The sequence below is a fragment of the Orcinus orca genome, chromosome 6 (assembly GCF_937001465.1).
Source record: "Orcinus orca chromosome 6, mOrcOrc1.1, whole genome shotgun sequence".
NCBI lineage: Eukaryota > Metazoa > Chordata > Mammalia > Artiodactyla > Delphinidae > Orcinus > Orcinus orca.
In genome coordinates, this window is record NC_064564.1 from 40,549,183 (window position 1) to 40,576,935 (window position 27,753).

At 52.1% G+C, this 27,753-nt stretch overlaps 2 protein-coding genes across 2 annotated transcripts; one reads left to right on the plus strand and one right to left on the minus strand.

Annotated features, from left to right (window-relative positions):
• Positions 1 to 6,966: 6,966 nt before the first annotated feature.
• Positions 6,967 to 11,500, minus strand: LOC101277929 (alpha-globin transcription factor CP2-like). The gene is given in 2 exon segments (XM_049711107.1): positions 6,967 to 10,128; positions 11,397 to 11,500. Coding segments are annotated over 2 exon segments (1,275 nt in total). The 5' UTR covers positions 11,410 to 11,500; the 3' UTR covers positions 6,967 to 8,866.
• Positions 11,501 to 11,746: 246 nt separating this feature from the next.
• On the plus strand, positions 11,747 to 27,493 carry AQP7 (aquaporin 7). The gene is given in 9 exon segments (XM_004275084.4): positions 11,747 to 11,881; positions 13,022 to 13,072; positions 17,434 to 17,551; positions 23,379 to 23,502; positions 23,911 to 24,048; positions 24,258 to 24,376; positions 24,609 to 24,826; positions 25,180 to 25,388; positions 25,391 to 27,493. Coding segments are annotated over 8 exon segments (990 nt in total). The 5' UTR covers positions 11,747 to 11,881; positions 13,022 to 13,046; the 3' UTR covers positions 25,429 to 27,493.
• The last annotated feature ends 260 nt before the right edge of the window (positions 27,494 to 27,753 follow it).

Consider the following 27,753-nt stretch of genomic DNA (forward strand, 5'->3'; position numbering starts at 1 on the left):
TTGGGAGATTGGACTGACATATATACACTAATATGTATCAAATGGATAACGAATAAGAAAAAAAAAAAAGAGGCGTCCTCTCCACCACAGAGTGTTTACTCCCCACCAACTCATTCTCCCAAAACACTGCGAGGTGAGGATTAGTATTTCCATCATACAGATGAAGACACCCAATTGAATATCTTGCTCAAAGGCACCCAGCACCAATTAAGAAGCCAAACTGGATTCAAGCTCAGGTCTGCTGTCTATAAAGTCTGAGTTAGGAACCACAGCTCACTACCTGGATGGGGGGAACCACCCCTGAACAGCCAAACCCCAAAACAGCCCCACACTCAGGCTCCCAGCCAGGAGGTCCCTGAGGTTTTCACTGCTCCTTTCTGCTACCACCGCACTCTTTCTTCTTCTCATGAAGCATCCCTGATCTGGACTCCCTCTTTGCTCTGATTAACTCAGTACCTGAGATGCCACCATTATTAGACTCTTTTTTTTAAAATAAATTTATTTATTTTATTTATTTTTGGCGATGTTGGGTCTTCGTTGCTGCACGCGGGCTTTCTACAGTTGTGGCGAGCGGGGGCCACTCTTCGTTGCAGTGCGCGGGCTTCTCGTTGCAGTGGCTTCTCTTGTTGTGGAGCACGGGCTGTAGGTGTGCAGGCTTCAGTAGTTGTGGCATACGGGCTCAGTACTTGTGGCTCACGCGCTCTAGAGCGCAGGGTCAGTAGTTGTGGCGCACGGGCTTACTTGCTCCGCGGCATGTGGGATCTTCCCAGACAAGGGCTCGAACCCGTGTCCCCTGCATTGGCAGGTGGATTCTTAACCACTGCGCCACCAGGGAAGCCCTGACTCTTGTTTACTTGTGGGTTAAGAAATTGCTGCTCAGAGCTTCTCCTTTAAAATGTTTTACTGTAGAAGGATTTTTGATATTGATTTAGGCAGAAGTCAAAGGATGAAACCAGAAGGTGAATGGCTGATGGGGAACTTGACAGTGGTGGGATCAGGCTGCCACCCTCTGAACCCACTGGCGGGTCAGCATCACTAAGCTTGGGGCAACTAGACATTATGTGTCTCTGGATGAAGTACAGTAGGAAGCACACAGGACTGTCCACAAAGGATTCCTACCCCCCAAATTGATCCTAAATAAAATTACATGATTAGAGCTAACTTCCTATATATTCTAAGAAATACAGGGGATGGAGGAAAAGTTAAATGATACCACAAGGAAGCAAACACAAACCCAGAACTGTGACTTCCTATGGAACCACATGTACTCAATAGTGACAGTGACAGGAACAGAATGTGAACAGAACAGAAAGGGGAACGGGTCATGTTTAAGAAAACATTTAACCCAGTGCAATGTGTTTGGATCCTGACTGGAACAAACCAACAAATTAAGATATTTGGAAACAATGTGAGTACTTGGTAATTCCATGGAATTGTTCATTTTGTTAGGCATGGGATAGTCATTATGTAAGTAAATGTTCATAGATTTTAGAGATGAATACTGAAGAATGCAGGAGTGAAATGCCATAATAGCTGGAATTTGTTTCAAAATACTTCATAAAAGAAAAAAACCCCCAAAACATCTGTGACACCAGAGTGCCAAAAGGTTGATGATTTTATTGGGTGAAGGTTATGTGGAGGTTCATACACTACTTTGGTGCATGTTAGAAATTTTCATTTAAAAATGCTGTAAAGGGGTATGGAGCCTGCTTCCAGGCGTTAGGCTTGGGCATCTGAGCTGGCCTGACTGCTGGGAACTCATCTCTGTCCAGTCCACCGCCTCCATCTCAGCTCCTCTGACATCCACGTAGCTGGTGGGAATCCTTGTTTGGAACTGAAACATAGCGCATTGTCCCCAAGACGGGGCAGGCTCTCTGGGTCAGCCTAGGCAGACATAGGCAGCCCTTCTTCCAACTCCACTCACTCTGTAATCAGTCAAGCCTTCCTGCCCTCCATCTTTGTCTCTCCTGCCATGGAAACATGACCAAAGATGCCCAGTCTTTGGGCTGAGGGACATCAAGAGGAGAGCTCAGAGCTGTAGGCAGAGGAAGGCCTCTGGCCCTGTTACGGAGGGTGGGGCGGGGGAGATGAGGGCCGATCTAGTGCCCCCAGCCAGACGAGATGGGAAGCCCAGAAGACAAGACCAGCTCTCTGGATACCCTCCTTGGTGTGGGACAGGGCAATGGAGGCACCTAGACCATCACCAGAGCTGAACAAGTTGTACTCTGTCTCGGGAGGGTCTCTCCCCCAACCTCTGCTGACTCTTCTAAATTCACTCAGCAACATGTCCTCATTTCCTTCCTGCAATTCCATCCAATTACAATGTCAACCACCATCATATTAAACCACCCCTTCTGCAGTCACTGCTGCTAATTCTGCACCGTGGGGAACAACACTGCTGGGGTGGTCCTCCTCGCTGTACGCTCCATCCTTGTCTCTCCCATGCAGAGATGCATTAGGGCATCCTCAGGCCGGGCTAGGAGCCAGGACACCTGGGCTTGACTCACGCTGGACCTTCGGCTATACCGAGAGCAGAAGAGACTGTGTCTACCTGCTCAGTCCAATCTGGCTCAGCTGGTACTGCAGGAGACCAGCCTGGGCGTGAGAGGAACCTCCATTGATACTGGGAGAGGCCCGGGAACTGGGAAGGCCCCATCTCGCCTTGGGCCCCTGTGTTCCACCAAGCCTTCCTGGGCTCAATGCCTGTGGGTGCCTGGGCCCAAGTCCCTGCCCACACAGACCTCTGAACAGCCCCCTGGGCAATCACTGTGTTCCTGGAAAGCTGTAAGTCAAATCCCACCTTCCCGCAGGCTAGCACGGTCATTTCAGAGCTGCTTTCCTGCTGAAGGGGGGCACCTTGTGAGCATTTCCTCGGGGTCTCTATTCTCTCTTTGTCCTCAATGGAACATATATATGTGTGGAGAGGCCTCCAGATTTGGGCAGAGATGACAGGTAGGGAAGGTATCTCAGGGAGCAGCCGACCTTGCCCACCTGGAAGGAGGTAGGGAGACGGCTCCACTCGGGGAGCCACCAGTGTGATTGGGGCGATGGCGTGGTCACATCACACCCCGGTAGCCAGGCCCTCTGGGCGTGCCTCCTTTTTCAGGCTGAGCAGGACAGTGGAGAGAGAGTAGCTTGCCTGGGGTTGCTGAGATAAGCTCTCTGCCCACACTCAGCCCCCTGTTCCAGATCAGATAGGGCACGTTTCTGCAGTGAGTGGCCTGCTGACGGGCACCGTGCTGACGCAGGCAGGAAAATATTAACCCAGAGGAATGGGCGCATGCTCGTGTGTGCACGACTCTGTGTGTTTGTGTGTGTGTGTGTGTGAGAGAGAGACAGTGAGTCCACAGAGAGGTTTTCACATTCAAGACCAGACATAGACACGTACATATACACACACACCTACTCATTCACACATATGTTCACATACAGATATATACAAAGATACAAATGCTTCTCACACATGCAAATTTCTTCAGTGTCATCTCCCAACTTCCTCTGTCAATGAGACCCCCTCCTCTAGGAAGCCTTCCCTGACAGCTCCAGCTCATACTAAAAAGTGACAGGCCTGAGCTCTATGCCTGGTTTCTGATGCCAAATTAGGTAGCCCGATGAGGACTTTAGAGAGGAGCAGACGGGGTTTGAATTCTGGTTCCATGACTTATAGGATGTTTGTCCTTGGGCAAGTGGTGGTGCCTCCTGACCCTGTCTGCCTCAGTCTCTGTCCACTCTTCCCTGGAGGCCCACGTATGACTCTGAGAAGGAAGGATGAGAGCCTGGGCTCGGGGGAGGGTCTGGTCATTGGAGAGTGTCAGGGTTAAAGACCATCCTGGGTCCTGACTGTGCCCCCAGCCCTCGCCAGCCCAGCCACCCAGCCCCCAGTTCTCCTAGCTTGGGTCCCTGGCCTCCTGGGCAGATCTGGATGTTCTAGTTCTGGGTCATCTTGGGTAAGTTGCTACCTTGCTCTGAATCTCAGGTTCCCTACCTGAGTTTGAAAGGGGACACTTACCTGGGTGAGGATTAAGGGTCTTTTCTTTTTTGAGCAGTCTGAGAATTTTCAAGATGTCAGGTGATTTCAGAGAGACCAGGGTTTGTCCAGGTACAGGCACTGCTCTCCCACCCCGCTCCCTGCTCCTTCAACCAGAGCTGCTCATTTCTTACTGATTGATACCACAGTGCCTGAGTTATATGGACTCTGTGGCTCCATGCTTCCACTGCAGGGGGCATGGGTTCGATCCCTGGCTGGGGAACTAAGATCCCGTAGGTTGCATGGTGTGGACCCAAAAAAAAGTTCTTAAAAAAAAAAAGTCTGGAAAATCCCAAGTGGAAAACAATTTGACTGAAAGCCAGTTTACATGATAAATAAGTTAATCAAATGGCATGTTAGTGGAAATAAATAGTTGAAATGATTCATTTTTTACACATTGATACTTTGGGGGGCATTTGAGGGAAGTTCAGAGAAGTTTTAGTGTATCTGGGCATTTTTCTTTATTCTGATTTTTTTAAATTTCTATTTGCATTTTTATTCCTAACTGCGTTTCAGCCAATTGTGTCTGTCCCATGCTATTCATAATAGAAAAGAGTTGGATACATTTAAAATTGGAGACAATTCTGTGCTGTACAGCCACATATATGACATGGATGTGGACCTACTGGCATGGAAAAGATGTTCTTAAAGTTTGAGTGAAAAAAGTACTTTACAAATCTTTATAGAAGTTTCCTTCTACTTATTGTTGACAAAGTGTGGGGTGGGGGAGGAGAATGTGTGTATGTGTATACATTAAAAAAAGGATTAGAAAGAAACTTACCAGAATTTTTGTAGTTGTTGTCATGGAGGGAAAATGCTCTTTTCGCTTATTTCTGTTTTAGGTAATAGAAGAAGTAAAAGAAAAGAATCTGAGTTTTTTTCCCATTTTTAAAAACTTTCCACTCCAATGATGGACAATTATATCTGCTTGACTTGTTTGGCTATGTGTTCATAAACATTTAAATTTTCAGTTAGGTTGAACATTAATGTCCCCAATCACTAGATCACATTAAAAGATTTTTAGTGTAGTGAGTAAGAAAGGGGAGGTTGATGAGCACTGGGTTTTTTCCAACCTATTTACTAGCAAAAGAAGTGTACTGCAGGCAAAATTAAAATAAGAAAACTGAATGACTTCTGAAAGAGGGACCAAATGCCTAAAGATACATCAGAGTCTGCAAAAATTGCCCTGTAGCACACTAATATTACCAATTCATTTCAACTGATTTATCATTTCAACCAAATTAGTTTTTGAGTTAATGGTCTGCTGCTGCCTTTGTAAACCTTTTCCTGGATCCTTTCTAGAGGCCAAAAGTAGTGGGGTGAGAGGACTGCATACCCTCCAACCCCATTTCACAGGTAGGGAAACAGAGGCTCAGGGGCAGGGACTGAGCCAGGGTTGGGCAGTGAATCTGATGCCCAGCTGGGACTCAAACCCAAGTAAATGTGCAAGGCATCTGGCGGGGTCTTCACTGAAGCCAGAGCTAGGATACTTGGTTAAATTTGAATTTCAGAGAAACTATGGGTAATTTTTTGTTTGTTTTTCCTTTTTTGTTTGTAAACAATGGGTAATTTTTTAGCATAAGTATGTCCCAAATATTGCATATATTGTTTCTCTGAAATTCAAATTCAAAACTGAACGTCTTGCGTTTCATTTGGCGGCCCTACTCAGAGCCCACCCTGTGCAGACAGGACCCCGGGTATTCCCTGTCTGCCTGCACCATCCCCCTTGGCCCTGGAGATCCCCCCAGGCTCTGTCTAGACCCACCTCTGACCCTAGTGCCCAGCCTCGCTGACCCTCTTGCTGCCTGTCTTCTCTCCATGGTTGAACTTTCTGCCGCCTCAGCCTCCACTTCTTCAGTGCTGTGACCGTCCTCCATCCCGCCATTTCACCAAGGCTAGCCTCCCCTCAGCACTCACCTCTGGGGCCACAGCCTCCCGGAGCTTCCAGTGTCCTCTTGGCAGCCTGGTGTCTGGGTTTCTATCTCCCTCATCACCTGCTCCTTCTCAGTCACCCTCCTGTCCCCAGAATCCTGCCCCCATCCCTTGCCCCACACCCTCATGCTTCCTGGCGAGCCCATTGACTCCTGTGGCAGATGCCCAGGGGCTGACATCTGTTCTCTTTCTCCAGCCTGAGCCTGGGCCCAATCATGCCCCTGCCTGCTGGGTGCTCTGAGGCCACAAGGACCCCAGACTGACTACTTCACTCTTCTCTTTGCTTAGCACCTTTCAAGGGCTCCTCAGGCTCTTGGGATAAAGTCTGCCTCTGTGTCCTGGCAGACAAAGCTCTTCATGGTCTGTCCCTGCCCATTTCTCCAGCCCTGTGCAAACCGCTGACAGTCCCCAGAACATATTAGGTTTTCTCACAATCCCACTGGGCTTCAAATGACTTAAAATAACCACTACCGGGGCTTCCCTGGTGATGCAGTGGTTAAGAATCTGCCTGCCAATGCAGGGGACACGGGTTTGAGCCCTGGTCCTGGAAGATCCCACGTGCTGCAGAGCAACTAAGCCTGTGAGCCACAACTACTGAGCCCGTGTGCCACAACTACTGAGCCCACGAGCCACAACTACTGAGCCCACGAACCACAGCTACTGAAGCCTGTTTGCCTAGAGCCTGTGCTCCACAACAAGAGAAGCCACCACAATGAGAAGCCAGTGCACTGCAACAGAGTAGTCCTCTCTCTCCGCAACCAAAGAAAAGCCCGCGTGCAGCAACGAAGACCCAACGCAGTCAGAAATAAAACAAATAAAAAACAAAACAAAACAAAACAAAACAAAACAAAACCAAAAGACCACTACCACCCCATCCTCCCTCTCTCATTTTAAAGGACTCAGTGCCCATGTCATCCCTTCTGGAAGATTCTTGCCCACCTCCAGGCTGGCTTAGCTGTTCCTGTAACCCCTCTACCTTAACACAGTGTATCCTAAGTCACCTGCAGTTTTTTTTCTTTTGAAGGTTGATTTTAATGAACAAAAATCTCTGTATAAAAACATTTAAACTTTATCAAATTCTTTAAAAATACACACACACACAGATCCAAATCCAATACAGAATCATTTGAAGATTATCATTTTTCACCTCAGCATAACATGTAGAGGGATTTCTGGATAAAACTTTACATGTGAAAAAAGACCCATAGTCTTACACATGCACACACACAAGAGCACACAGTCACAATCAGGAAGAACTAAAGTATATGGTAAGAATGCAAACGGAATGGGAATGAATTTCTTGTAAAGCTTATATAAAAGAATGCTGCAAAGGGGCTTCCCTGGTGGCGCAGTGGTTGAGAGTCTGCCTGCCGATGCAGGGGACACGGGTTCGTGCCCCGGTCCGGGAAGATCCCACATGCCACGGAGCGGCTAGGCCCGTGAGTCATGGCCGCTGGGCCTGTGCGTCCAGAGCCTGTGCTCCTCAACGGGAGAGGCCACAACAGTGAGAGGCCACGTACCGCAAACAAACAAACAAACAAACAAAAAAAAAAGAATGCTGCATGAGTAAAAGAACTTTCTATACCAAGAGAAGATGCAGAGAGTGGAAAGAGAAAGCAGAGGTTAGTCTAACTCATTAATAAATAGTTTGAGAAGGTCATTCAAGAACAGTGAATTTGGGGAGTTACAGATAATCCCTAGTTTTCACCACCTCAAATTCTGTGAATCTGGTAACTGATGATGCTTTGAAAGTGTCTATGTTTTCATTTTTTTGTAGGTCTTGATTTGTTCATCAATTTTTAGGTGTGGTTTGTCCCTTTTGGTGTTAATTCCTCAGTTCTCGCTCAGTGTTACATCCAATTCACCAGAAGAGCCACAGTAAGAAACGATGGCAAGCACAGAGGACTACAAGCGTGGCAGTCACGGATGGCAGTTAATAAGAGCCAGACGGCCTGGGTTTGCATTTCAGTGTCACTAGCTGCTAGCTTCCTGTTACTCAGCAAGCTCCTCGGCCACTCTCTGTCTCCATTTCCTCAACTTCAATTAGGGATCATTATTACCTACTTCATATAGGGCTATTAAGAGGATTTAAACAAGATAATCCACTTAAAGAATTTATCACACTGGGCTTCCCTGGTGGCGCAGTGGTTGAGAGTCCACCTGCCGATGCAGGGGACATGGGTTCGTGCCCCGGTCCGGGAAGATCCCACATGCCGCGGAGCGGCTGGGCCCGTGAGCCATGGCCGCTGAGCCTGCGCGTCCGGAGCCTGTGCTCCACAACGGGAGAGGACACAACAGTGAGAGGTCCGCGTACCACAAAAAAAAAAAAAAAAAAAAAAAAAGAATTTATCACACTGCCTGACACAACTAAATGTGCAATAAATGTTACCTAAAATTACTATTAGTCATAGAATTACAGGGAAATCAAAAGAAGAATTTTCCTTTCTCCATATTTCTCTTTAATGAGGTTTTCAGAGGCAAAAAAGATTGAGGATCTAGTCTTATGAATATAGATATTTGCTTTTATGTTAGAAAAAAAATTACATGGCTCCATATCACAAAATTTAACATCTTTCCATTAAACATCACACAATCCTCATCATCGTTATGCCCTACACACACTCTAAGTGATGTGGAGTTTCTACTGATATTCAACAATAGGGTCCAGAAATTTTAAATAAGAAATAGTTGCAGAAATGCATGTTGGGCAGTAATCTGTGGGTGCCCTAAAAGCTTGGGCCAACACAGATGCCTGGGATTCTGCCTCCAAGGCCTGGACCCGCCCACACACAGTCAGATGGGTCAGGTTCCTGCAGCCCTTCAAAGCTCCATTTGAGACCCCCTTCAAGAGGGGAGTTCCCAATAGGTGAAAGGAGCAGCAGCCACTGAGGATGGAATGCCCCACACCTACTTCAGTACGATAGGATAGCTATCATTGGTTTCTTTCATTGTGTCCAGAATAAAACAGGCTTCTTCCTGAAAGCTCTGTATCATTTCATCACTAAAGAGCACAAGGATTCCTGTGGGCCCCTGCTTGTGGACCTGGCTGATCTGGCAAGGGGAAATGCTGAAAAGCTGAGCCATTTTTTCTGTCAGTTCAACAGCTGTCAGTTCTTCTAGGTAGATGGCATGGTAAACGAAGAAAGTACCATTTGAGTCTCCATCCTCATGCTTCTGCTGCTGTTGCTGCTGCCCCCTCAGCCGCAAGGATTCCTGACAAACATAAATGGTTAGCCTTGGGCGCACCATCCGGCCTTTTAATGCATTAAAAAGTCTGATTCCATCTGCAGGGCCACAGATTTGAATCACATCGTCTCTAGTTAGTTTCAATAAATCTGCCCCTGAGACGTTTGTAAAAAGCCTCGTGAACGTGGAAAAACGGTTTCCATGCAACCACTGCTGAGCCTCCTGAGGTGTGGTTGTCGGCAAGAGGTTATCTGTGACTGGAGGGGGCAGCTCTGGCTGGTGACTTGGTGAACCATTTCCTTCCCCAAGAGAAAGACTGCTATGGGAACTGCTGAAGCCAGGTGATGGGGAATTATTGACATACGTGATCTTGGGCCGTGGAGAACACTCTGTGAGTATAGTTGTCTCATGGGAAGGTTGCTATTTCTCCTTCTCATGAGGCGTTCGTTTCTCCATTTTCTCCCTGTCTGTTTTTTGTTTTCTGTCTGCACCTTTGGGCTTGAAGACTTTGATTTGGCAGCTGGCTGAGTGTAAGTGCCCAGTATATTCCCCGTTCTCATTCTCCTTGAAGGTATCGGTTTGTACTCGAAATGGCACTCCCTTCTCTCCACCATGTTTCTGCATAGTGAACTCTGTGCTAATACAATGCACTTGAATAAACACAGATGTCCTCTTTGCAGGGTCCCACAGGAACTCCACTGTATTTAGTTGGTTTGGATTAGCCCTAGGATCGATTATACCCACAGACATTGGGATATCTACGTCAAGAATTCTATCTCCAGGTGGGTTCCACCTCCAGCCCTCCAGCTGCTGATGTTCAGTGTATTGGAGCCGTCTGTCATGGAACACGACACGGAATACACTCTTCACCAACTTGCCATTAATTTCTGGTAGTTCTCCAAGTTTCCTGTTGTCTAGTATTTGGATTTCATAAGACTGGCCTTGATTGAGATGTGTCAGGGTTTCATCATGGAGTTTCACTGCTGGAGAGGTGGCAGCACAAAGCACATATTGAAAAGGGAGGATTTTATTCTCATTATCTGGCGGCAAACTTGACTCTTCTTGCTTAAAAATGGGCAATGCTTGGACATCACCTGCGCTCCCATGTCGCTTTCGCACCTTTTCTCCCGCCCCTTTCTGCGGGAACCACCTGCCGTTTATCTGTCTGTCCCAAGACACAGGCAGGAGGGTGTCTGCTCTACCTCTGGGTCCTCAGCGTACAGCCCAGTAAATGAGTCCAGGGCTGGATCCCTGACTCCAACATGGATCTCATTTCCCTCCCTCACCAGCCTGATCCCAGCCCAATCCAGCTCTGCTCAAGTTCTGACCTCATCCAAGACCCCAGCTTCACTTTTGACTCTTACCTCACCCTGGCCTCAACAGCACACAAAGGAAAGGAATAAAGGCAGGTGCCCCTCACTCCAGGGGTACATCTCTACCTCCCTGAAGAAGGACTCAGCGTCCTGAGCCCTCTTCGAGTCTGCAGAGGGGAATGAGGGCAAGTGGGGGTGGGAACCTGGGCAATGCAAGTTCCAGACCTGACCCGGTCTATTGGCACCCTCTAGAGGACAGTTCTATTACCAGAGCTGGCTTTGCAACTAGATCCTATACCACCTCTCCACAATGAGGGGCTACAGTCCTCAGAAGCTTCTGGACCCACTGCCCACCATCCACTACTCCACCTGGGGGGCCTCCTTACGTTCTGCAGACCAGCAACCCCACCCTTTTTTCTCAGCACTGGGTCACCTGCTCAAATCCCAAACTGGCCCATCTTTGGAGGCTCAGCCATTCCCTGGCTCCAGAAGTCCTCTCAGATGGCAGCTGGTGCCCTGGTTTGCTCCTGACCCCTCCTTGGTCACCCCACCTGCAGCCTTACATTCTGGTCCAGCTTGGCTCCTTCCCAGATGCCTTGCTTGCTGTTCCCAAGGGAGGCATCTTCTTGATGGTGGGGTCTAGGGTTCCCCTTCCCCCACTCAGACGGGGGCTCCCAGAGCACGAGGCCCAGGCTCTTTCTCCTCCCCACCAGACTAAGAACCTCCAGAGAACCAGGCCTGGCTTTCTACCTCCCCTCTTAGACTGAGGTTTTCCTGCAAATATGGCTTATGTCTCTTCCTTCCCCTCAGACTGGGAGGCCCCTGAGTCCTGGGCATGAGCCTCTCTTTCTTTCTTCGGGATGGGCGCTTCCTTAGGTCTGACCCAGGGTCTTCTCCCCAACCCTTCCACCTGGCTATTGATCTCCAGACTTTTCCACCTCCAATCCCCATTCCATGCAGTTCTGCCCACAGCTGGGGCACTCAGGAGCCTCTGGAGCCTCCCCCAGCTCTGGGGCCCTGGGAGGGCTTCCTTCGGCTCTGGGCTGGACCTTTGGCTTGGAGCACAGGGCCTTCCTGTGGGACCGTGAGGCCCAGAGCACCCACCCAAGCTGCACCTCTGACCTCACAAAGGCTGCCTCAGAACCTGGTCTCCATGGCGCTGCTGGCAGGAGAAGGGATGCTATTTTGGGCAGTGCGTCCGGACTTGGTGATGGGGCCAAACCCCTGCCTCACTGACCTCTTCCCTGGAACAGCAGAGTAGAGCAGTGCTCGGGCCACCCCGAGGAGGGCCGAGAGGCGGGCTCTAGCTTGGGGACGCAGGGACAGCGGAGCCTGAGACAGTCACGGAGGAACAAGTTCAAGACCTGCTGTGACTGAGAGGCCCCCAAGCCTGACGCTGGGAAGCATAAGGCACTTGGGCAGAGTGAGTCGGGCTCTAGGCAGGGCTGGGACAGGGGGCCTCCCCTGGGACCCAGGCCTGGGAGTGCCACTGCTGGGGACCACATGGGGAGGAGGTGACCGTGGGACTGTCTGGGGAAGGAACCCCAGCCGGGAGTTGAAGGCCTGGATATCTGCTCTGGTTTAGTCCTGAGTTGCTGCGTCATATGGGCGCATCACACTTCCTCTCTGGGCTTCAGTTTCCTTACCCGTAAATTGACTGCTGGGAGGCCCAGTGGTGCAGCAGAGACTGGGAGGTTGTGTGGGGCTGGGCTGCCAGCAGAGCCTGGGGGGTGGGAGTCGGGGGGCGAGTAGAGACTGGCGACACGGGACCAAAGCAGAAGGGATGCAGATCAGAGTAATGGGTGGATTTCTGGCTTTGCTGGAGTGGTTCCTCCCTCTGGAGTCCCCTCCTGAGAGGCTGGGGCTAGAGGGTTTCTGCCATCAGGGCTAGGGATGTGAACTTAGGCTGCAGTTAGAGGGAAGCGGGCTAGAGAACAAGGGAGCATGCAGGATGGGGAAACTCCAGGGTTACCTTTGTGCTGTCATTTGTGAGGAAAATGGGGATTAAAAGGGGGGAATTTTCAGGAAAAGTGAGAGGGTAGATTTTGTTCTGAGGTGGGGGTTAGGACTAAATGAACTTTCAGGACCTCATCCTGCGTGTGTGTGTGTGTGTGTGTGAGTGTGTGTGTGTGCAAGGGGAGGCAGACAAGGCCCTGGAAAGTCACAGTGTAAGTCAGCAGCAAGAGAGCTTGAGGTTAGACTGAAGACAATAATACCCGCATATATGAGGGGTGGAGCTGCTGGGGGGAGGCTGTGGGCATCTCCACTGTCCAAAGCTGGGCTGCAGACTTGGGAAGGTCAGGAGGACCTCCGCAGGGCCTGGTCCGGGGACCACGAGTCCGGGGCCCAGCAGGGGTGAGGGGGTGTGGCTTTAGTGCCACTCCCCATTGGCTGAAGACACCGACCCCTCCTTCTCTGTCCCTGCCAGCTCGGCTGGGTTGAGGGGTTGGCACTGGCAGCAGCTGTCCCTGTGGCTTCTTCCCTGGGGGAGCTGAGGTCTGATGAGAATGAGGGGCGAAGTTCTGAGCCCCCCAGCCCTAGTGACCTCTCTCTGGCTCCACAGCATCTAAAAATCTCAAAGACAGAATATGGCTCAGGCTGACAGGAAGAAGCGGTAAGCATCCCACCCATTCCCCTACCCCAGCCCTTCCGTCCTGCACCCAGCACACCCCCAGGGCCCTCCCTGCCCCTCTCTCAGCCTCTCCCTCATGGTAGCTGATGCTCCCAGACTCCTTCCTTCCCACCCCGTACCAGCCCATGGGGCCCAGAAGAAGGATCTCTCCCACCTGTGCCCATAGCCAAGCATGGGCTGGGCCCTGGGCTGAGGGGAGGCTCAGAAAGACCCAGATGAGGGTCAAGGAGTTGGGCAGTGGGTTCCAGCTGCCCCTGTGTAGGTTGTGCTCAATTGAACTGAACTCACCACCTCTCACCCGCTCAGGCTCAGGTCTCTTTGGGGTGAAATAAAAGCCAAAGTCCTTGCGATGGCCAAGGCCCTGCCTATCTAGTGCCCATTTCCTCTCTGACCTTCCCCCACCCCACTCTCCCCTCCTTTCTTTCAAACATGCTCAGAGTCCTTCAGTGGCCATCCCCCCTGCCTGAAACGTTCTTTCCGCAGTTCCCCACAGGGCTCGCTCCCTCCCCTCCTCCCTGTCTTTTTCGTTTTTAAAATAAATTTATTTATTTATTGGCTGCTTGGGTCTTCGTTGCTGCGCATAGGCTTTCTCTAGTTGCCGCCAGCGGGGCTACTCTCCCTTGCGGTGCATGGGCTTCTCATTGCAGTGGCTTCTCTTGTTGCGGAGCATGGGCTCTAGGTGCATGGGCTTGAGTAGTTGCGGTGCACAGGCTCAGTAGTTGCGGCTCGTGAGCTCTAGAGCGCAGGCTCAGTAGTTGTGGTGCACAGGCTTAGTTGCCCCGCGGCATGTGGGATCTTCCCGGACCAGAGCTCAAACCCGTGTCTCCTGCATTGGCAGGCGGATTCTTAACCACTGCGCCACCAGGGTAGTCCCCTCCTCCCTGTCTTTGCTCAAATGCCACCTTCTCAGTGAAGCTCACCCTGACTGCCCTATTCAGTCACTGTCCACCCCGTTTTCCTTGCCCTACCTTTTCCCGTAGGATGTACTACCTTCTACCACACAGATGACCTACTTAGGACATTTCATCTCTGCCTGTCAGCTCCACATGAGCATGGATGTTGGTCTGCTTGTGTGCTCTTGGATAGAGAGAATGAATGGGTCCCTTCTGTGCCAATGACATCGCTGTCTCTGCCCAGGACTCTCATAGGGCTTTAGACCCTTTTTCCAGAGACTCACTGGTCCTGCAGGCAGCTCAGTCCCAGCTGAAAACAGCCTTTTCCACTCCTCTCCCGCCACTTCCCATGGTCTCAGCTCAGTCAAGGATCCCCTTCTCCTCCGATGCTCAAGCCAGAAGTCAAGGCCTTGTCCTTGATATTCTGTCCCCCACTAACCACCTCATGTCCCTCACATCTAACCACCAATCTGCTAAAATATGTAAGATATCCTCACTCCCACATCCCTACGCCCTCACAGCCATTTTAGGCCACCACTTGCCCATTCTTCAAGTCTCTTCAGGCCTTGCCTCCCACCCGGGGGCTTCTTGCTCTGATGGTGTTATCCATCTCCTCCACTGGATGAAGCCATCCAAGGGCAGAGACTGGATTTTTACTTTTCCCCCTTGTGCCTGACTTATAAGTAGCTGCTCAACAAACGTGTTAAATGGATAAATATTGGTTAGCCGGTTAAATGGTTGGCTTGAGGTTAGTTGGATAGTTTGCAGCTGGTTGGTTGATTAGATAATTAAATGAGCTGGTCAATAGGAGAATCAGTTGGTTAAGTTGCTAGGTTGATGAGTCAAAGGGTTGGTTGGTGGGTTGTTAGATATTTAGTTCCTTGGTTAGCACATATTACTTAGGTAATTACCTCATTGGCTGTTAGTTTCTTGGTTTGTAGGCTAGTTTTCTTAGATGCCCTTTATCATTCTATACCCTTCCTTGAGCTCTCTCATCTATGCCCATGGGTCAGACGACCATCTACGACATTTGGACATGGTGACGTCCAAATAGGTATCTCTAAACAAGACCACATGACCGGCAGCCTCCTTACTGGTCACCACCACTTAGCTGTCTAGTGAGCTCCTCAAACTCGCCACACCCAGAAGGGGACCCCTCATTCTCCAGCCTAAGCCTGCAGCTTCTCTCATGTGCCTCACACAGGCCATCGTGCTGCTCTAGCCAGAGCCTGGGGTCATCCCTGACACTTCCTTCTCCATTCTCCTCTCTAATAAGACACCAGGTCTGTCGGTTTGACTGTCTTCCTCTCACCACCGCCACTGCACCTTCCTGGCTCAGGCTGCCATCACCTCTCAGCCTGTCCGATTGCTCACCACGCCTCTACTCATGCTCCCTTATTCCTGCCTCCAAAGAGGAGACAGTGCTTCCGCTTAAATCCGTCACCCCACGGCCCTCTGGGGCGAGGTCAGACTGCCTAACGTGGGCCATGAGGCCATCTGCCCCTCTCTGCCCATCTCGTGCCACTCTCTGTTCTCTCTCTGCAGCCCATCCTTATAGAATTCCTCTATACATCACACACTGTCATAGCTGCAAGCCTTTGTCCAAGCATTAGCCCAGAACCTTCCCCCAGCCTCCTTTGATGCTCCTTCATCTGGCCGGTCTTGTATTCTAGACCTAAATTTCCTCTGGGAGAGACTCCTACTCCCTCCTCTGGGTCATCTGCTTCCTCCCTGCAACCCCATAGTGCCCACTCTTCACTGTGGCAACACTCTTTACAATTTTAAGTAACTGCTTAGTTAATTGTTCATCTTCCTAAGAGCCGGGATCATGCCAATGTTCTTTACTGCAGTCACTGAACACAGCAGGCATGGTAGGCATTCAATAAATCTTTGGTTCACTGGCTCCTTGGTGGTTGTCACTTACCGCGTCCTGCCTGCTTTGTGGTGAGGAGGAAGGGGCCAGGGTTCCAGAGCTCTCTTGGTGTCTGTGACTTCCTGCTTTGTCTACTGCTCCTCTGCCTCTGTGGTACCTTCCCAGGACTGTTCTTGAATTCCTGCTGTCTCGGGCTCTTCTTCAGGGCTGAGGAGGCATAGGGGCAAGGCGACCCTTATATGATGCTGCATGGGAGCTGCAGCTGGATGGGAGCCAGTGGGCCAACCATCCAGGCAACTCTACATCCCCCTCCATGTGCTCAGTCCTGGGTTTGTTTCCCTGAAGTAAGGAGACAGCAAGGACTAGGGTGGGTGAGGAATGAGCATGGGGTCTCAGACAGAAAAGTGGGAGGGGTTCTATCCATGCCTGGTTTACATTTCTCACTCCCTTACTCTCTGCTGCTGTGAGGCTGGGGAAAGTCAGCAAGCTGAGGCGGGGTGTGGGTGATGTTGCTGACCCCAGCGGGATGAGGAAGGTGAGGGTCACTCAGCGTGGGAGGCGGGGGAGGGTCACCAGTCTGAACAAGCACTAAGGCTGCACTTAGAGGCATCTGCACCCCACCTCCTCCTAAGCCTCCGGACACCGTCTCCTTCCTCACACTCAAGTCCTATTCCCCCACCACCAACAGAAGATAGAGCCTCTAACTCACTTTTTCATCCGTCTATCCATCCAATCATGCACTTACTAAACAAACGTTTATCAAGCCTCTACCATGTGTCAGGCACTGTGGGAAGTTCTGGGGATCTAGTGGAGAGTAACAGATGAATTCTCAGTTTTCGTTCATTCGACAGTGTATACTGCACACCTACTATGTGCCCGGCACTGTGCTAGACAATGAGGATACACCAGGGAGTAAGACACAGTCCCTCCTTTCCTCTGTCCCTCCCGTTCATTCGTTCATTCATTCACTCCCTCACAAGCATTCATTTGTGTTGACCTTGCTTCAGAGCCTGGTATATTGTGCCGTCCCCGTCATCTCTGGCAGAACCTGGGGCATGCTTCAGGCCTCAGTGCTGTTTCTAGGGCCCAGGAGCAGACTTTGCCACAACCTGTGCTGTTTGCAGAGCCTCACTGCTGCCAGCTCCTGCCTGATGCCTTACCTGTGTCCCCAGAGCTCTGGCCCCAGCAGACAGGCAGACAGACAGACAACTGAGCTCCACTCTCCTGCCTGCTCTCTCCCATCTGCTTCTCCCCTGAGGCTCTTTGGCAGCACAGATGGCGCTCACTGGCTTCCCAGCTGCCTCCTCTGCAAACTGGCCTCATTAGTGCTCGCTTCTCAATGGTCCAGTCCCCCATCAGGAGGAAGAAGGGGCATGATCTGGATACCCCCAGTCCCTCTCCACATCCCTGGGACTCTCACATGCCTCTGACCCCAGCAGTACCAGCTGCCCTGGGCAAGAGGAGGTGTGTGGAGAGGCCACTGGGTTACCCATTAACTCAGCCATGAGTTGAAAACCCGATGGACTGTAAGCGCGCCTGATCTCATTTCTGCCCATGGGCTCGGGCTGCTGCTTCAGGTCCACCCGCATGTCCAAGATGGTCACACCGTCTGCAGTAAGAAGGATGCAAACAGTACTGCAGAAGGAGATGGTGCGCGAGTTCCTGGCCGAGTTCCTGAGCACGTTTGTCATGATGGTGAGTGGGTGGGTGGCACAGGGTGAGCAGGCTCTGAGGAAGGGGCCTCAGGAAGGTAGGGCTCAGTAAGGGCAATCCATGACCCCCTCCCCACCGCTGGGCCCTGAGTCACACTGTCCATTTCCCGGCCTCTGAGCTAGGAGCCTGAGGGAGAAGCATAGGAACATAAGGAGAGCTCTGTCTTTCTCACCAAGCCTTTTTGGGAGAGAAAGGGCTCATGGTACGTGGGAGCAGAATGAAATCCTGGGCTGCTTGGGGATGGGTGGGTCAGGGGGCATGCCTGGAAGTGAGGAGAAGGGAAACAAAGAGCAAAGAGATTGGAGAGGACATTGAGGCTTTGAGAATTAACCCTGAGGGTAATGGGGAGACATCGAAGGTTCTCAAGCAGGGGAATGATATGGCCAGATTTGGATCTTAAAAGGAAATTCCAGGCGCAGTGTGGAGCCTAAGCTGAATGGGCAAAGCTGGAGGGAGGGGAACCGAAGAGGCTGTGGCAATGACCTAGGATAGAGGTAGAGAGGCTGTGGAGAAGAAAGCACACATCTGAGAGAGTTATGGAAGAGGGAACCTGCAAGCAACAGATGTGGGGTAAATGCTTAGGGGGCCGTTCTGCGGAGCCTGCGGCCCAGCGCAGGGTGAGGCGTGAGGTCAGTTTTAATGGGACCAGGTGAGGTGCCGGGGAGAAATCTCGGGGGCGGTTGGATATAGAGGTCTGGAACTCTAGAGAGTGGCTTGGGCTGGAAGTAAAGAGTTAGACTACATCAGAATATGAATTGTGGTTATAAAAATTGTCCAGTGAGAATGTACAGACAGAGAAAAAAACGGAGTTGAGGACAGCCTGAAGAATGAAGAGAAGCACACAAAGGGGCCTGAGAAGGAGTGACCGGAGGGGTGAGGGGAGAAGTGGGGGGGGGACCAGGTTACAGAAGCGGCGGGGTCCACAAGGAGGGAGTGGTCAGCAGCGTGGGAGGCTGCAGACAGGCCAGAGAAGTGAGCGCTGACGCCTTCTTGTAGAGTATGGCAACCTGGAGGTCCTGGGGCACATTGGTGAGGGCTCTTTTAGTGGATCATGGGACAGAAACCATAGGCAAGTGGGATGTGGGTTTTCTTGGAAACTCCCTGTCCGTCCACCTGCATCGGCCCTGCCACTTATCCCATCCAGCCTCTGCCCTTAAGCTGTGGCCATGCTTGTTTGCACCTTACGAAGGCCCAGGTCCATGAAAAGAAGGGCTAGCCTCTGGGAAGGGAAGTGAAGGTGTCGGGAGTGTCCCAGAGGCGGCAGGGGGCTGGGGGTTGGGGGGAGAGGACGAGTGTGGTTGTGTGTTCGTGTGTGTGTGTACGTTGAGTCACGGTGTAGGAGGCAGTGGGATCCACAGAGCCCTGGAGACACCTAGGTTCTTATACTGATCATCCTGCCAGTGAGTCACCAGCTGGCCTTGGACAGGTCTCTCTGTGGCTCAGAGCCTGTCTTCTCAGACATTATTAAGTGTGTTGGATCGGGCCTCCATGGGCTTTGGAGCTGGGTTTGGATTCCGGCTCTGCTATCTTCTAGCTCTGTGATCTTACATAAGCATCTTAACTGTTCAGAACTTTACTAATAGCGAGCTGGCCAACTTTGTGAAGAAGGTCAAGAGACCGACCCCCAGCGCACATAGGACATATGTGTTGGTTGCTTGTCAAACTTACAAGCGCTCTCAGCTGCTCTCCCCTCCCTGCCACTCGCTGTCTCCCCCTTCTCCATTACCTGCCCTCCTGAGCTGTGACACCAGCATCTGGATCCGCTCTTGCCTTAATCCAGGGCAAAGTAACTCATTTATGACAAGACATTCCAGCCCCGTGAGGGCTGTTAAACCTTGGAACTGTGGAGGCGGGAGGGTGCCTCCTCAGAGAGCTCTTAGGGAAAGCAAGCACTGACCACATGCATTCATGCCTGCCCACTGCCCACGTTTGCGTTTTTCTTCCTTTTATTGAGATTATTATAGAGCACCTACTGCATACCAGGCACTATAATGCTAAGCCCTTATGTGCAGCATCTTCCCAAATCCTCACAACAGCCCTGTAAGGGAGGTACTATTATCCCCATTTCACAGGTGGGGAGAATGAGGCTCCGTGAGACAAAGTCACTTGCCCAAGGTCACATTTTAAGTTAAGATGAAATCCAGTCCAGTCTAATATCCCTGTCTTGACCCTTCATCGCTATGCTCTGTTCCTTAGCTTAGCTGTAGATTTCTGACTGTCCCCCAGCTGAGGTAAGGCCCTCACTTTGGGTAGTTCAAGACCACTCTCCAGGCCTCTGTTTCCCTTGGGAGCAGAAACATTTGCCATTCAGTTGCTGTGAGGATCGAAGGGAAGTTACCCTTGTAAAAGAACTTTGTGAGGTTCATGCTCACAGAGGACATCGTATTGTTGTTATTTTTAGGTGTCGGGCCTGTGTGCCAAGAAGTGGTGGCTTTTTCAGTTGATAGGAAGCTCAGTGAGTCATCAGCACAAAGCTTTCGCCAGAAAACCTACAGTGACCTTGGGCCCCATTTACTGCCGACAAGATAAGGGAAGCAGACTGTTCCACTCAGTTCCACTCTGTAACCTCCGGGGCTGTTGTCCTCTGGGCTGGGCCCGTGGCTATTGGAGGGACCTGGACAGGCTGGGCCACGTTCACTGATCAGAGAGGGTGGGCGCTGGGCTATCAGGGCCCTGGAAAACCAGCTGTAGTTGTGAGTAGTAGGGCAGGGGTTGCAAACTCGTGCTGTGGGGGGCCAAAGAGAGTCACCTGAGGGTGGCGGAGATGGTGGCTAATGGCAGAGTGCGGACCTATGCGAAGACGTGGCTGCCACCACTCCAGCCGACTGTTGCCATGCCATGTAGAATGCGGGCCACTGTTGCAGACCTTCTGATTTTGCAAGAGAAGCTGGAACTTCTGTGCTTGTGTCAAGACCAGGCTACCCAAACAAAACGTGGGCTGGACGGCTTAGGTCCAGGGGTTGCCAGTTGGCAACCTTGACACAGGAGATCACGTGGGGTTTATTCACTCATTCATTATTTTTAGTAAATGGTTTTGAGCTCCTACTTGGAAATGGGGACCCTTGGTCTTCAGACCCTCCATGCCTGCTCCAGCCCCTGCACCTCCTGACCCCCCAAGCCTGCCAGCCTGGCCTGGCCTTGCTCCCCGCCCCCAGCGCTACTCAGACACTTTGCTCCTCCTTTCCTCTCTCCTTTATCTTCAGCCCCTCCCTCTCTCAACCTTAACACACTCAGGTCTCTCGACCTAAAACAACAGAACACAGAACATCCCTTCATTTATCACACTCGCTCTCCCTCCCTCCTCAGGTAGGTTCTCAAAGGCATGTCTACCGTGGTCCTTTCAACTGTTCACCACCTACCCCCCCTCACGCTTTCTGGGACCTGGCTTCATCAGACCCCATGGCCTGATGACACAGTGCTCACCACGCTACTCATGACCACTGGATGGTCACACCCAAAGGGATGTTTTCCAGGCCTTCTCACGCTTGACCCAGAGTCTGTACATGACCGTGTGGGCCACACCCTTCTTGGGAACTCTGCTTCTCCCTGGGGTCCAGGGCACATTCTCTTTGTTCTTCCATTTCAACTGCTGCTCCAGCTGGGGTTTCTAACGTCCACCCCTGAGGGCTGACGTTTGGTCCTAGGTTCAGCCCTCAGCTGCCCACTCACCCTGCGCCCTCTCCCGGGTGTCTTCATCCAGCCCGACGGCTTCAACTGCAGCCCTTGTGTCCACAGTTCTTCAGGTTTTCTTTTTTCAAAAACTCTAGAACTGTTCAAAGGAAATACAATATGAGCTACATATGTAATCTAAAATTTTCTAGTAGCCACATTAAAAAGGTAAAAAGTGACAGGTGAAATTAATTTTAATAGTTACTCTATTTAACCCACATACCCAGAATGTTACCAGTTCAACATGTAATCAATATACAATTATGAATAAGATCTTCTACATTTTCCTTTTCCTACTAAGCCTTTGAAATCTGGTGTGTGCCTTACACATACAGTAGATCTCAATTTGGACTAGCAACATTTCAAGTACATAATAGCCACATGTGGCTCATGGCCATCATATTGGATGACACGGGTCTAGACTCTGATTTCCAGCAGTTTGGACATCTAGAGGTCCCTCAAAGACAACATATCCAAAACACATAGACTTTTCAGAGGAGGTGCCGTCTGAATGTGGTCTTTTTTTTTTTTTTCTTTAAATAATTAACATTTTGGGCTGCATTGGGTCTTAGTTGCGGTGCGCGGGCTTCTCTCTAGTTGTGGTGCAGGGGCTCCAGAGCGTGTGGGCTCTGTAGTTTCTGGTGTGCAGGCTCTCTAGTTGAGGCACGTGGGAGAATGTAAGCTGAGTTGATTGTGTGTGGGGGAGGAGGGAGAGGACATCCAAGTTTCTGGCTTGGCCAACTGGGATGGGGGAACATGGGATGAAGATCACATTTTCTGAGAGATGGTGAGCTTTCAAAATAGAGCTGGAGACGCTTGTGAAGCACCCCGGAGACTTCCAGTGGGTATCTGGAAATAGGGATCTGGCTCCCAGGTAGAGGTTTTGGGAATTAGTGCATCAGGCATATCTGAAGCTCTAGCCCTGGTAAGAAAATGCAGGAGTGACTGGGGTGAGATATGAAAAGGGCCAGGGATAGAACCCTGGGATCATCTGTATTTTATGAGGCAGATGAAGGAAGAAGAATGTGGGAAGGAACTGTGGACCGGGGGAGGCTACAGAGGGAAAAGGAAAACCAGGAGAGGGAGATGTCATGGAAGCCAAAGAGGAGGCACTTTCCAGAAGCACAGTGTGGTTAAGGGGGTGAAAGTCAGCACAAGTGAGACGATGCCTGAAGGGACCTTTGGGCAATCTGGAGGCTGGAGTCCTCGGACAGAGCGCAGATGTCGGTGACAGTTGGAAGCAGAAGCTGGGCTGAGGAGGGAGGGCAAGGGAAGGGATAAAGGAGCCAGCCAGCAGGTCCTTCCTGGAGCCTGACTGACATGGGAGGGGCCGTCCAGGAGTCCACCGGTGGACAGGGAGACCGGGCTGAGGAGGGAGGCTTCACTTTCAGGAAGGAAGAGACCCGAGCGTGTGGCAGCCACTCAAGGGGAGTGTGGAGGATACAGGCCAGGGGAAGGTCTCTGAAGAAGGAGAGAGAGGTGGGAGCAAGGGCCAGAGCTGAAGGGAAGGTGGATATAGGGGCAGGTGGGTGTTGTTGAGTGAGGGCCTCCTTTTAGGTCTCTAACATCCCTGTGAAGGGGGTCAGTGGGCCATGTCACCTGCTGAGATCTGGTGCTGGGGGATGGGCAAGAAGTTCAGGAGTGACGCCCGAGGGCAATGGGAATGAGGCTGGCTCCAGGGCTGAGTGTGTGGGGCTCTTGATGGTTGGAGGTTCCTGGCAGAGTCCAGATGTGAGGCTTGGAGATTCCTTGAAGAAACTCCCTTCAGGCTAGGCTGAAATGTGAGAAGCTCTGAGGGGTCGAATCCACACCAGCCCTGCCCTCCTGGAAGCCCTGCCTCCTCCAGGCCCTTCAGGTGCACCTGGAATCTAGGGACCTGGACATGCCCGTGAGAGCCCCTCACTCCACCGCCCCGCCCCGGCTCCTTGCACAGCCCTCACCCAGCTCTCACTGGTCATGTCTGAGCAGCCTTGGCAGGGCCAAGGGGGAGAGGTCACGAGGAGGGAAGTCTCTGGAGGAGGGGGGAGGGCAGAGGGTCTCCAAGGGCAATGCCAGGGAGGCGTAGCGCGGGAGGGGCCGAGCGCCACTCTGAGGTTGGGGCTCCTGGGCGGGCAGCTCCCTCAGAGGCCCTCTCCCACAGGTGTTTGGTCTCGGCTCCGTGGCCCACATGGTTCTAGGAGACAAGATGGGGAGCTTCCTCGGTGTCAACTTGGGTTTTGGCTTCGGAGTCACCATGGGAGTGCACATGGCAGGGAACATCTCCGGTGAGTGGGCTGGGCCCCGTCTGACAGGCAAGGCCAGGTGTCCCCTGCGGGCTCCTGCTGCCCCCTTCCGGCTGTCCCCTTCTCCAAGTCAGCCAGCACCTTGCCCTCACGGGCGGCTTGGAGGGAGAACACCCTGAGCCCTTTTCCTCTGCCCAGACGCTTCACGAGCCCCCTTGACCCCTTGTTTTTACTAGCTGGGTCAACTTAGGCAAGCGATTGAACCTCTCCATCCCTCACTTTCCGTAATGGTTAAATGGAGATGGTGGTGCCTGCCTCGCCGGGTCCTTTTGAGGACTGAGTGAGTACGCTCCACGAACGCTAGCCGTTATTATTGTTGCTGTCGTTGCTCTCAGTATTACTGATTCTTGTTGTTTGTTTCTACGCCGACACACTTGACCCTCCCTGCAGGGGCCCATATGAACGCAGCCTTGACCTTCACCAACTGTGCACTAGGCCGCATGTCCTGGAAGAAGTTTCCCGTGTATGTTCTGGGTCAGTTCCTGGGTTCCTTCCTGGCTGCTGCCACCATCTACTGCCTCTTCTACAGTGAGTGTCCCGCCCTGGGTTGTCCATCTCTGGCCTCAGCCTCCTCCCCTGAAATATGGGCTGATCCAACCGAGTGTCCTAGCCTGTGAAAATGTCTGGGAGAGAAAAGTCTTGGAGGTACTCCCTGCCCTCCATCCTACAGCCTCATCTCTGAGACTGCAGTGGGGTTTGGCTGCGGGCAGGTCTATACTCAATCTGTGTTTCCACAGCCGCCATCATCGACTACTCGGGGGGAAGTCTGACAGTGACTGGCCCCACAGCCACTGCTAACATTTTTGCCACCTACCTTCCTGACCACATGACCTTGTGGAGGGGCTTCCTGGATGAGGTCAGTGGTCCAGGGTGGGTGCCCCTCCTCAAGCCCTCCCCCACTCAGGAGGGGGCCAGCAGTGAGCCCCTCATGGTGAAGAGGACAAGAACTCTGGATGGGGACTTGTCCTTGTGCCAGGACATGTTTCTGCCAGCGGGTTTGGGCTGGGGGCACTGCTGAGGCCCTATGGCTTGGCTAAGGGTCCCAGGTGGCTGCCACGGTGTCGGCTGCCACGGTGTCTGCTCCCCAGGTGTTAGTGACAGGGATGCTTCAGCTGTGTCTCTTAGCCATCACGGACAAGGGGAACAACCCAGCACTGGAAGGGACACAGGCCTTGGTGATTGGCATCCTTGTTGTCATCATTGGAGTGTCCATGGGCATGAACACAGGATATGCCATCAACCCCTCCCGGGACCTGCCTCCACGCTTCTTCACCTTCATTGCTGGCTGGGGCACACAGGTCTTCAGGTACTGCCTTGTCCAGACCATTGCTGTGAGTCTTCTGTAGGCTCCCTATATGTGGAGGGGTGGAGTAGCCCGGGAGCATCCTGCAGAGCTCCCAGTGGCCTGGGGAGGCAAGAGCGGGTCCTGACTTTCCTCCAGACCCTGCTCCTGGACTGAAGGTCAACCCTGCCCCAGACCCGCCTCTGTCCTTGAATCAGGCTGAAGCTGACCGGTGCCCCAGGCTCAGGGGCAACTCCCGGGCTAGGGTGGGGTTTCTCCTCTACTCTCAGGCCCTACTCTCTGTCTCGGCCTGAGGTAGATGCAGGTGCCATGCTGGGCATCGGCCCCCTAAGCAGGCCTCTGCCTCTTGCCTGCAGCACCAAGGACTGGTGGTGGGTGCCAGTGGTGGCCCCACCCCTAGGTGCCTACTTAGGTGCCATCATCTACTTGATCTTCATTGGCTCCAGCATCCAACAGAAGCCCCAGATACTGGAGACTCCCTCGACGTATGAAGACCACGGAACACCTGTGTTGCCCAAGACCACATCTCACACACCCGTGACCTCTTCCCTCACCCCTGTCTCTGTGTCCCCGACAACAGACCTTCAGTCCTGTCCCACCCTTAATTGACTCCATCTGCCTAGAACACCTCTAAGTAAGACTGTTTTTGACCCCATCCCCATCCCAATAAAGAAAGCCTTGTCCCACAGTGGCACCCCCGGTTCCTGGGTGCCTCCTGTGGTTGGGCTTCCCTCCTGGATTCTTCCAGGAGCTCCAGGGTTATGCCATAACCCAAGGCTGAGCATAGAGCTGAGAGGCCTCCGACTCCTTCTGGCTCTGGGAGCTGGGTCGCGCCTGGGGAAGAAAGTGGAAGGGACAACCTGTGGCCTCGGTAAGAACAGGATCAGATCACAGAACACTGGACACAGAACAGTGGACTTTCAGGCACAGGGTAGAAGGGGATAGCTTGGGGGAAGGGACACCAGCTAGCAGGTGGGGGTCAGTTCTGGATATACCTTGAATGCCCTGGGATAGGACTCTGCACTCTCCCTCAGTTCTGGCCAGTTCTCGGACCAGGCAAGTCACGTCCCAAGTGTGTAGGTCAGAGTTCTCAACCTTGTTTTCATTATCGCCCCCTCAGGAGCCTTTTAGACATTTTTTCCTTAATCACACAGTATTTTAAATACCACAGATACACTGTATATCTGTTTATGTACTGTACACATACCTTTGCTTTATACAAAAAAAAGTAAGATTTAAAAAATCTCTCCCTTCCAAGGATCCATTTTTTCTCCCATGGGAGCAAAGTCTCCCCCACCCTTGAAAACGCCTGATGAAGACTGAAAGGAGGTAAGAGACTGGGCTCCTCTTCCTTCTTCCTGAGGCCAGAGCTCTCCCACAGGAAGGAGCTCCAGAGTTGGAAAGGAAGATGCGGAGAGGAAAATCCTTCCAAAGGGCACAGGAAATGGTCTCGTGGGGTGCAGGGGGACAGGTGCAGAGGTTGGGTGGCGGTGGGGCAGCCAGAGTCCACTGACCCTGGGGCCCGGTGGAATCCTCTGTGTTCTGGGACTCAGAAGGCAGCATCACCCATGGCTCCTGTCACTGCTCGTGCATTTAGCCTTCCAACAATCATGGAGTTCCTCCTGGGTGCAGGCCCTGGGGATGAGGCTGGGTCTCTGCCTTTGAGGGGGGCAGCACCTACTGGGGACAGGCAATCATAAGGAAGGAGCTAAGTGGTGCAGAGGGGGCTCGTAGGCCAGCCTCAGGAGGAGACAGAGCAGAATGGGGGCTGGGGGGTGTCCTTCCTGGGGCTGGTTGCCACACTTTAAGGTAGGAGGAGACAGCGGGCAGAGGAGGCTGAGCTTTCTTCTGGAAGTGTGGGCATGGCGAGACGAGGTTTAGAAAACCCACCTGAGCTGCAGTGTGCAGGATGCTGGAAAACAGGGAGACTGGGGCCTGCAAGGGAGTGTGGTGTGAGGCTGCTCCAGAGGAGTGGCAGGGCAGCTAACAGGTCAGCGCTGGTGGGCGGAGAGGAGAGAAGGGATTCACCTAATACCAAGGAGGTAAAACCTGCAGAACCTGGGCTTGGACTGGAGGAAGGAGTGGGTGAGGAAGAGGCGGGGGCCAGGGCTCACTTCCAGTTTCTGGCTTGGGCCCGGGTGTTGGAGATGTCCCCACTGAGCGTGGGGTGTGGGAGAGGAAATGGTTTGAAGGGGAAGATGATAAATTATATCGTGGACACATTGACTTTGAGGTGCCTATCGGACTTGGGCAAGAGGTGTGTAGGCTTGGGCTTCCCTGGTGGCTCAGTGGTTGAGAGTCCGCCTGCTGACGCAGGGGACACGGGTTCGTGCCCCGGTCCGGGAAGATCCCACATGCCGCGGAGCGGCTGGGCCCGTGAGCCATGGCCGCTGAGCCTGCGCGTCCAGAGCCTGTGCTCCGCAACGGGAGAGGCCACAACAGTGAGAGGCCTGCGTACCGCAAAAAAAAAAACAAACAAAAAAAAACAAGGTGTGTAGTCTTGGGCAAGTTACTCAGCCTCTCTGGGCCTTGGTTTTCTCATTTGTAAAATGGGTCTAATAATATTACCTGCCATTTGTGTTGATGTGAATATTCAATGAAATAAAATATGTACAATGCTGAGGATAGTGGTTGGCACAGAGTAAGTGCTCAAAAAACCATTATGCCTTTTGTGTGGTCTGGAGCTCAGAAGAGAGTTGAAGCAGAGATTGGGGAAACTGTGGTTGTGTGGATATAGCTGGGGCCGAGGAAGGGTGAAAGAAGGGTCAGTGAGCAGGGTCCTGGGAGCACAGCCAAGAGGCAGCTGTGAGGTGGAGTGGGCCTCTCAAGAGGTTTGGTTGACGAGGGGCACAAGCTGGGTGGTCAGGGGACACTGGAAACATCCCAGATGTCCATCAACAGAGGAACAGATACATTGCAGTCTAGTCACA